This window comes from Cebus imitator, unplaced genomic scaffold (genome assembly GCF_001604975.1).
Source record: "Cebus imitator isolate Cc_AM_T3 unplaced genomic scaffold, Cebus_imitator-1.0 Scaffold234, whole genome shotgun sequence".
Taxonomy (NCBI): Eukaryota; Metazoa; Chordata; class Mammalia; order Primates; family Cebidae; genus Cebus; species Cebus imitator.
The window spans coordinates 2,766,481-2,775,948 of NW_016107549.1; the positions used below are offsets into that span (position 1 = coordinate 2,766,481).

The 9,468-nt window shown below is 49.3% G+C and overlaps 2 protein-coding genes across 4 annotated transcripts in view; one reads left to right on the forward strand and one right to left on the reverse strand.

Moving 5' to 3' along the window:
- Positions 1-60: 60 nt before the first annotated feature.
- Positions 61-5,103, reverse strand: LOC108282019 (histone H3.3A-like). Its single transcript, XM_017497766.1, has 3 exons — positions 4,981-5,103; positions 4,620-4,722; positions 61-497 (listed from the first exon to the last, which is right to left on the reverse strand). The coding sequence occupies exons 1-3, from the start codon at positions 5,101-5,103 to the stop codon at positions 73-75; spliced, it is 651 nt and encodes a 216-aa protein (XP_017353255.1). The 3' UTR covers positions 61-72.
- The window catches only part of ELOF1 (elongation factor 1 homolog), a 6,925-nt gene continuing 2,182 nt past the window's right edge, over positions 4,726-9,468 (forward strand). Inside the window, exon 1 of one of the 3 annotated variants that reach the window (XM_017497706.2) lies at positions 4,726-4,833. The gene's annotated coding sequence lies outside the window, so the exon portion shown is untranslated. Of the gene's footprint in view, positions 5,033-9,468 lie in introns of all 3 variants that reach the window. The other 2 variants (XM_017497708.2, XM_017497707.2) reach the window with 2 other exon arrangements.

Consider the following 9,468-nt stretch of genomic DNA (forward strand, 5'->3'; position numbering starts at 1 on the left):
TCCACCCGCCTCAGCCTCCCAAAGTGCTGGGATTACAGGCTTGAGCCACCGCGCCCAGCCCATAGTGGATTCTTAAGCACGCTCTCCACGTATGCGGCGTGCTAGCTGGATGTCTTTCGGCATAATTGTTACACGTTTGGCATGGATAGCACAAAGGTTGGTGTCTTCAAAAAGGCCAACCAGATAGGCCTCACTTGCCTCCTGCAAAGTACCGATAGCTGCGCTCTGGAAGCGCAGATCTGTTTTAAAGTCCTGAGCAATTTCTCGCACCAGACGCTGGAAGGGAAGTTTGCGAATCAGAAGTTCAGCGGACTTCTGATAACGTCTAATTTCACGGAGTGCCACAGTACCAGGCCTGTAACGATGAGGTTTCTTCACCCCTCCAGTAGAGGGCGCACTCTTGCGAGCGGCTTTTGTAGCCAGTTGCTTCCTGGGTGCTTTACCACCGCTAGATTTGCGGGCAGTCTGCTTTGTACGAGCCACGGTATAGAGACCTCCTTACTTACCCTCCTTCTCCTTCGGCTGGAGTTCGGCGAGGGAGAGGCGGCGCTGGCGTTGGAGAGCGCCGGCGGCGCGGCGGCGGCTGCGAACACCTGTTTGTATATTTCTTCCGTGAGCTTTGACTCCCTGTCTTCTGGTGATAAGAATTTTCTACCCTAGGGCTGGGTATGGTGGCTCATGCCCGTAATCCCAGCACTTTGGGAGGCAGAGGCAGGTGGTTCACTTGAGCTCAGGAGTTGGAGACCAGCCTGGGCAACTTGGTGAAACCCTGTCTCTACCAAAAATACAAAAAATTAGCTGGGCATGGTAGTGTGTGCCTGTGATCCTAGCTACTCCGGGACAAGGCAAGAGGATCACTTGAGGCTAGGAGGTGGAGATTGCTGTGAGCCAAGATCACACCACTTCACTCCAGGCTGGGCAATGGGATAAGACCCTGTCTCAAAAAAAAAAAAAAAAAAAGAATTTTACTTTCTTTCTGGTATGGGGAGGGCATCTTCCATATGGGGGTTTATCTCATTTTCCAGAAGAAAAGAGGGAGGTCACAGTGCTTTTCTGCACCTGCTATTTTTCAAGTGCCCTTAGCTCAAAACAATCCATATGCCAACGTGGCATATTTTGGTGGCATCGTCTGCCACCCTCAAAATGAAAGAGACGGTTCATAGCAGCTGTAATAATTGCTCAACACTGGCAACAATTCGAAAACCAGCCATTAACAGGTGAAAGGATTAACAAAGTGTGAGACAGTCACATAACAGAATACAACTGAGTAATAAAAAGAAACAAAACTGGGTGTGGTGGCTCATGCCTATAATCCTAGCACTTTGACAAGCCAAGGCAGGTGGATTGCTTGAGCCCAGGAGCTCAAGAACAGCATGGGCAACATGGCAAAACCTTGTCTTTCTTTTTTTTTTGAGACAGAGTTTTGCTCTTGTGACCAGGCTGGAGTGCAGTGGCACAATCTCAGCTCACTGCAACCTCTGCCTCCCGGGTTCAAGTGATTTTCCTGCCTCAGCCTCTCGAGTAGCTGAGATTACAGGTGGTCGCCACCACACCTGGCTAATATTTGTATTTTCAGTAGAGATGGGGTTTCACTATATTGGCCAGGCTGGTCTCGAACTCCTGACCTCAGGTGATCCATCCACTTTGGCCTCCCAAAGTGATGGGATTACAGGCATGAGCCACTGCACCTGGCCTGGTGAATACACAAAAATTAGCTGGGCGTGGTGGCACACAGTTGTAATCCCAGCTACTTGGGAAGCTGAGGTGGGAGAATCACTTGAGCCTGGGAAATTGAGGCTGCAGTGAACCGTGATGGTGCCACTGCACTCCAGTCTGGGTAACATAGTGAGACCCCATCTCAAAAGAAAAGAAAAAAGAAAACCGCTGACGTGGCAAACAACATGAGTTTCTTTTTTTGTTTTCGTTTTTGTTTTGTTTTGTTTTTTTTGAGACGGAGTCTGGCTCTGTCGCCCAGGCTGGAGTATAGTAGTGCAATCTCGACTCACTGCAATCTCTGCCTCCTGGGTTCAAACGATTCTTCTGCTTCAGCCTCCTGAGTAGCTGGGATTACAGTTTGTGAGCCACCATGCCCTGATAATTTTTGATTTTTAGTAAGGACAGTGTTTCCCCATGTTGGCCATGTTGGTCTTGAACTCCTGACCTCAAATGATCCACTCATCTTGGCCTCCTAAAGTGCTGGGAACATGAGTGAGTTTTAAACATCACATGCTGGGGAAAGAAGCCTCTCAACAGGCTACACGTTGTATGATTCAGCTTATAAGACTTTCTGAAAAAGACAAAGTTATAGGAACCAAAACAAATCTGGTAGGGCCAGGGGCAGGAGTAGGACAGAGCATGAAAGGGCAAGAGAAAATTTTGTCTTTTCTTTTTTTTTTTTTTTAAGATGGAGTATTGATCTGTCACCCAAGCTGGAGTGCAGTGGCACAATCTCGGCTCACTGCAGCCTCCGCCTCCTGAGTTCAAGTGATTCTCCTGCCTCAGTCTCCCAAGTAGCTGGGACTACAGGCATGTATCACCACATCTGGCTAATTTTTGTATTTGTAGTAGAGACTACAAGGGCTTTCACCTGTTGCCCAGGCTGGTCTCAAACTCCTGGCCTTGAGTGATTTTCACACCTTGGCCTCCCAAAGTGCTGGGATTACAAGCATGAGCCACCATGCTCAACCACTGGTAAGAGGAAATGTCTTAGGGTGATGGAAATAATTGTCTTGATTGTGGTCATGTTTTAATGATATACCTGTATGTCAAAACATGCAATTTCAGCCAGGCATAGTTTAAATATGAGCAGTTTGTGTGCAGTGAATTATATTGTAACAAAGCCCAGAAGGAGGGAAGTAAGAGGAGGAAGGGACGAAAGGAGAGAAAAAGAGTAAACTAATATGGCAATCATAAACAAAATGAAAGATATATACACCTGTGACTCAGAAATGTCTTTTTTTTTTTTTTTTTGAGACGGAGTTTCGCTCTTGTTACCCAGGCTGGAGTGCAATGGCACGATCTCGACTCACTGCAACCTCTGCCTCCCAGGTTCAAGCAACTTTCCTGCCTCAGCCTCCCAAGTAGCTGGGATTACAGGCATGTGCCACCACACCAGGCTAATTTTTATATTTTTAGTAGAGACGGGGTTTCACCATGTTGATCAGGCTGGTCTTGAACACCTGACCTCAGGTGATCCACCCAACTAGGCCTCCCAAAGTGCTGGGATTACAAGCATGAACCACCGCACCAGGCCATCATTTATTTTTATTTTATTTTATTTTATTTTTAGAGACAGGGTTTCACTATGTTGCCCAGGCTAGCCTCAAACTCGTGGGATCAAGCAATCCTCCCACCTTGGCCTTCCAAAGTGCTCAGATTACAGGGGTGAGACACTGTACTCACAGATATCATTTCTTGAAAACTGTCTCACTAAAGATCCAGTCCCAGTCCTAAGGATTTTGATCCAGGGACTTTTACTGCATCATCATAGTGGCAAAACTCAGGAAGATCCAGGAATTGTCCATCAGTAGGATAACAGTTGATTGTACTATGGCAGAGCTGCACTATGAATCGTGTAGCTACTAAAAACAGGAGTTAAGTATACGTGTATAGACGGTTAAGTGTAAACAACAAGTTGCACGGTAGCTGTATGATTCCATCCTGTGTGGATTCTAGGTCGTGCCAGCACTGAAAAAGGGTCTCACAGGACGGCAGGTATACTGGTTACACTTGACAGTTCCCAGGGTATCACTGCCCCCTAGGGGACATCCTAGAGATCGCGCTACAGACAGTCCCTGACGACGGTTCTAAGGTTTTCAACTTTATGATTTTTATCGGGATGTAACCCCATCGTAAGTCAAGGAGCATTTGTATTTGAAATACATTTCATTACAAATTATTTTCCTTAACACTCTAATGCAACAGCTTTTATCAAGGTCCCCAGAGACCTTGCCAAACTCAACTGTCAATTCTCTTTCCTCATTTTAACTCAGGGACACATGACACCGCTAACCCCTCTCTCTCTATCTTGAAATATGTTCTTCAGGTCGGGCGTGGTGGTAATCCCAGCAACCTGGGAGGCCAGGGCGGGTGTATCACTTAGGAGTTCGAGACCAGCCTGGACAACATGATGACACCCCATCTCTACTAAAAATACAAAAGTTAGCCAGGCATGGTGGTGCGCACCTGTAATCCGTCTTGGTGACCCTGTTTCAGGAAAAACAAAAACAAAAAACAATAAACGTCCTTAACACGGCCCACGAGGCCCCATGGAATCTGGCCCCAGCCTGTCCATTCAACCTCATCTATTACAATCTGGGCACTAAAAATGTGGTCTGCGGACCAGCAGCGTGTAAGTCACCTGGGAAAGAGTTAGAAATTCAGCCTCTCAGGCCGCCCTCTTCGTCTGTTGGGTCAGAGCCTGAATTTTAAAAAGGCCCGCAGATGCTCGTTAGAGTTTAAGTAGAGCGTCTTACAAGCTTACAAGCTTCCCCTTCACCCTGATTCGGCCATAAGGGTATTTCATATTCCTCACTTTCCGCTTCTGGGAACTGACCAGAGAAGCACCGGCCTCGCACGCAGCTACAGATAAACACACTCCGACTTTTGCGCAGGCGTACTGCGACCATCACGCACTCCTATTTGAATACGCGTGCGCTCAGAGTCCCGGCGACGAAGGCGGGGCCTATTTGCAGGGCAGTCCCAGCCGGGGATGGGCGGGACCTGAAAGGAGGAGAGGGGTTTCCGCTTCCGGCAGGAGTCGGAAGTCACTGTCTCCCGGGTAAACGGAGCTTTTGCAGGGAGGCTAGGTGAGTGCTCGTGCGGCTCGTGCAGGTGGGCGTTGGGGCCGGGTAGGACTGGGAGTTCTTCTACTCCGGGCGTTTACGGGGTCCTGGAGGAGGAGTCTGGGACCCCGGGCTTGGGGGGAGGCAGGTCGGGGAGACTGACTCCCCCCGACCCCATCCATCCAAGAGCGACTACCGGGGCGGCTGGCTCCTCCCGGCGGCCGTCGGGAGGCGATGCCGAGGCCTCGGTGAGTCTGTAGGAGCAGCCAACCCTCCACCCCTTGGGTTTCCGCAGATTCGAGGATGACTTCTCTGCCATCCCCTTTTGGCGCTCTTGAACTTAACGTTGTCACAGGACAGGCTGAAGCCTCTGCAATCCTTATGCAAGCCAGACCCCATTCATGGGGTGGGGGAACTGTAGTCCCTGGGCAAAATGAGATTCCGGGGCTCATCTGTAATTTTGTTTGGACTTTTTTTTTCTTGAGACAGAGTCTTGCTGTGTCGCCCAGGCTGTAGTACAGTGGCGCGATCATAGCTAACTGCAGCCTCGACTTCCTGGGCTCAAGCTTCCCACTTCAGCTTCCCCAGAGTAGCTGGGACTACAGGCTCGCGGCTAATTTTTTTGTAATTTTGTAGAGATGAGGGGTCTCACTATGTTGCTCAGGCTGGTCTCCAACTCCTGTCTTTAAGCGATCTTCCCACTCGGGCCTCCCAAATTGATGAGATTACAGTCCTTACCTCCCAAAGTGATAGAGTTACAAGCCTGAGCCACCACATCCGGCTCTTTTTGTAGATTCAGATTCCAGGGACTGATTGATTGGGTTATTCAGTAATAGTTATTGCCGGGCACAGTGGCTAATGCTTATAATGCCAGCACTTTGGGAAGCCGAGGTGGGAGGGAGGATCGCTTGAGCCTGGGAGTTCCAGACCAGGCTGGTCAACATGGTGGGTTCCCTGTCTCTCGAAAAAATAAAAAATTAGCTGGGCATGATGCTGCAGCTAATTTGTATTTCAGAGATAGAGGGGTGGGGGAGGGTCACACAAGGGATTTGTGAGAAAGAAAGGGATTGAGGATGAATTCAAAGTTTTTGATTTGATTATCCAGAACGATGGAGTTGCTGTTAGCTGAGATGAGGAAGACTGTGGAAGAGCACGTTGCAGTGTCAGCAGCTTGATTTTGGACATGTTATGTTTAATATTGGGTGGAAGTTAGACATTAGGGTGGAGCTGTGGCTGAGGCAGGCAGATCAGCGTCTGCAGTTCAGGGGACAGACTCAAGGCTGGAGAAGCAGGTGTCCTCAGTGTAAAGTAGGCATGAAGCCCTAAGACTGGGTGAAATCTTCATAAAGGTGAGTATATCCAGAGAGGAGAGGATTCAACCATTCAACTCCTGGGTTCTCCTCTTTTTTTTTTTTTTTTTTTTTTTTTTTTGGGTGTAGTTTTTTCCTTTTTTTTCCTTTTTTTTTTTTTTTTTTTTTTTTGAGATGGAGGAGTCTCACTCTGTCACCCAGTCTGGAGTACACTGGCACAATCTCGGCTCACTGCAACCTCTGCCTCCCAGGTTCAAGGGATTCTCCTGCCTCAGCCTGCTGAGTAGCTGGGATTACAGGTGTGCACCACTACGCCTGGCTAATTTTTGTATTTTTAGTAGAGATGGGGTTTCATCATGTTGATTAGGCTGGTCTTGAACTCCAGACCTTGTGATCCGCCCACCTCAGCCTCCCAAAGTGTTGGGATTACAGGCATGAGCCACTGTGATGAACCTTTTGTTTTGTTTTGTGTTTGAGATGGAGCCTCACTCTGTTGCCCAGGCTAGAGTGCAGTGGCATGATCTTGGCTCACTGCAACCTCCACCTCCCAGGTTAAAGCGATTCTTCTGCCTCAGTTTCTCATGGTAATGCCCAGCTAATTTTTGTATTTTTAGTAGAAATGGGGTTTCACCATGTTGGCCAGCCTGGTCTCCAGTTCCTGACCTTAAGGGATCCACCTGCCTCTGCCTCCCAGTCCTGAGCCACTGTGCTGACCTTTTTTTTGTTTGTTTTTTTTTAAAAGATGGAATCTCACTGTCACCCAGGCTGGAGTGCAGTGGCATGATCTCAGCTCACTGCAACCTCTGCCCTCTGGGTTCAAGTGATTCTCTTGCCTCAGCCTCCAGAGTAGCTGGGACTACAGGCATGCACCACCACACCCAGCTAATTTTTGCATTTTTAGCAGAGATCAGATGTCACCATGTTGGCCAGGCTGGTCTCCAGCTCCTAACCTCAAGTGATCTGCCCACCTCGGCCTCCCAAAGTGTTGGTATTATAGACGTGAGCCACCGGACCTGGCCCAAACTCATGTGCTCTCTTCATGAGATCAAGTTGGCAGAGAGGCAGGAGCATAGGAGATTAACAGGAGCCACCAGCGAGGCAGGGGATAGGGAGCATTTGGGGTCCTGAGAGCCACGTGGGAAAGGTGGAAGGAGGGACCCCTGGAATGGGAGGACTGCCATTGGGATGGGCAGTATGGAGCCACCTCAGTTTGGAGGCAACCAGTGGAGAGAGATGAGAGGGAATGCAGATGGCGCTATGCTAAAACAGCCTGCAGAGAAATGGATCATAGCTGGAAGAGAATGAAGAGATTTTTTTTCCACCTTTTTAAATGAGGAGAGAGGTACTAACAAGCATATGAGTGATCCAGTAGAGCCGGAAAATCTGATGGTGCTCAAAGAAAAGGGGATGGGAGCCAGGGCAGAGTGAACAAATTGTTTTTGCAGAAACATACTTCCATAGTAAAGGAGGCATGCCGAAGCCGGGCGTGGTGGTGCACGCCTGTTGTCCTAGCTACGCAGCAGACTGAGGCCATAGGTTTGAGGCTTCAGCAAGCTGTGATCACACCACTGCACTCCAGCCTGGAAGTTTGGAGTTGGAGACCAGCTTGGCTTTGTTGGTCTTCCCCAACAGAGTGAGACCTCATCTTTTAAATAGAGGAAGAGTGAATGGCTGAATGAATTGGTCCTAGGAGCTGTCTTTGGATTGCTTCTATTTACTCAGTGAATTGGAAGCATCACAGTTAAGAGCTAGGGATGTTACATAGGAAGCAATCACCAAATAATGAATAAAACGCCACTGTTTATTGTGGAAGACCCTGACAGGCTGCTGACCTCCCCTGTCACGGAGGAACGAATGATGCTAGAACCAGCAGTTGTGTATGTGTCGGGTGTGTGTGTGTTGGAGGAGGCGCCGCCATAGGAGGCTCGGGGATGGCAAACACAGTGCCTGAACACCGTGCCTAGCAGGGGAGTTGGTTCATTGGTAACTGCTACTGTTTCCCCACCCACCTGCCTCCTGGACATCTCTTCCACCCAACCTCATCATTTTCTCCAAAACCCTGTCCTTCCTATGTGTTAGACATCAGAGAATGTTGTCACCTTCTCCCGCTACCCACTATGTCCCCACCACAACCTTGGGAGTCATCCTGGACTCTCCTTTCATCACACTCGCTCGCTCCACCTATGCCTCTTCTGTCTGTCTCACCCACTGCCATCTCTACCTCAACAGCCCTGTCCTGGCTGTGCCTCAGTCCCTCAAAAGCACAGGTGACTTTGTCCTTTCACTCCTTGTAGCTCCCAGGATCCATCCAAACACCCAGAACCCTTCCACCTGCCTCTCCTCCATCCCCCACCTGCCAGGGGACAGACAGCTGCCCTTGAGCCTTCACACAATGTTTCTGTACTCGGAAGTGCCTGTCCCCACCTCTCTGCCCTGCGGTCTGTCATCTGGATGGAGGTTATCAGATGCCCTGTCCTCCTGGATGCCACTTGCATGTCCCTTGACAAGAGGAGTAACCAGAATAAAATCACCAGCTCTGGACATGGTGGCGCATGCCTGTAGTCCCAGCTACTCAGGAGGCTGCGGCAGGAGAATCACTTGAACCCGGGAGGTGGAGGTTACAGTGAGTCGAGATCGTGCTACTGCAGTCCAGCCTGGCAACAGAGCGAGACTCCGTCTCGGCCAGGCGCAGTGGCTCACACCTGTAATCCTAGCACTTTGGGAGGCTGAGGCAGGCAGATCACCTGAGGTCAGGAGTTTGAGACCAGCCTGACCAACATGGAGAAACCCTATCTCTACTAAAAATACAAAATTAGCTGGGTGTGGTGGCGCATGCCTGTACTCCCAGCTACTCGGGAGGCTGAGGCAGGAGAATAGCTTGAATCTGGGAGGGGAGGTTGCAGTGACAGATTGTGCCATTGCACTCCAGCCTAGGCATCAAGAGCGAAACTCTGTCTCAAAAAAATTTTTTTTTTAAATCACGAGCTCCTAGGCACTTAGGCTGTGCCCAGCCCTGAACAACTGGCTTGTCTTGGAGTCTTGTGCCGTCCTTGCCAGGAACAGTGTGGCTTCCTTGTTTTGGCACCAGAGTGATGGGCCAAGTACTTAACTTACTATCCCTGGTGTCAGCCCCACAAGTCTCCTCTGAGATAGCAACCTTGTTTCGATTTTTTCTTTCTTTCTTTCTTTTTTTTCTTTGATACAGGGTTTCACCCTGTTGCCCAGGCTGGAGTGCAGTACCTGGTTGTAGCTCACTGAAACCTGGAACTCCTGGGCTCAAGTGATCTCACCTCAGCCTCCCAAGTGGCTGGGGCTACAGGCGTATACTACCACGCCTGGCTAATTTTTAATTTTTTTTTTTTTTTTTTTTTGGG

Excerpts from the sequence above, each read along its gene's own strand:
- LOC108282019 (XM_017497766.1), bottom strand. The coding sequence starts at position 5,103 with ATGGCAGAGAAGTCATCCTCGAATCTGCGGAAACCCAAGGGGTGGAGG. Across the intron at positions 4,723-4,980 it reads GGGAGGAGCCAGCCGCCCCG|GTCCCGCCCATCCCCGGCTG; the intron begins GTAGTCGCTCTT and ends TCCTCCTTTCAG. Across the intron at positions 498-4,619 it reads AGGAGTGCGTGATGGTCGCA|GAGGTCTCTATACCGTGGCT; the intron begins GTACGCCTGCGC and ends AGGGTAAGTAAG.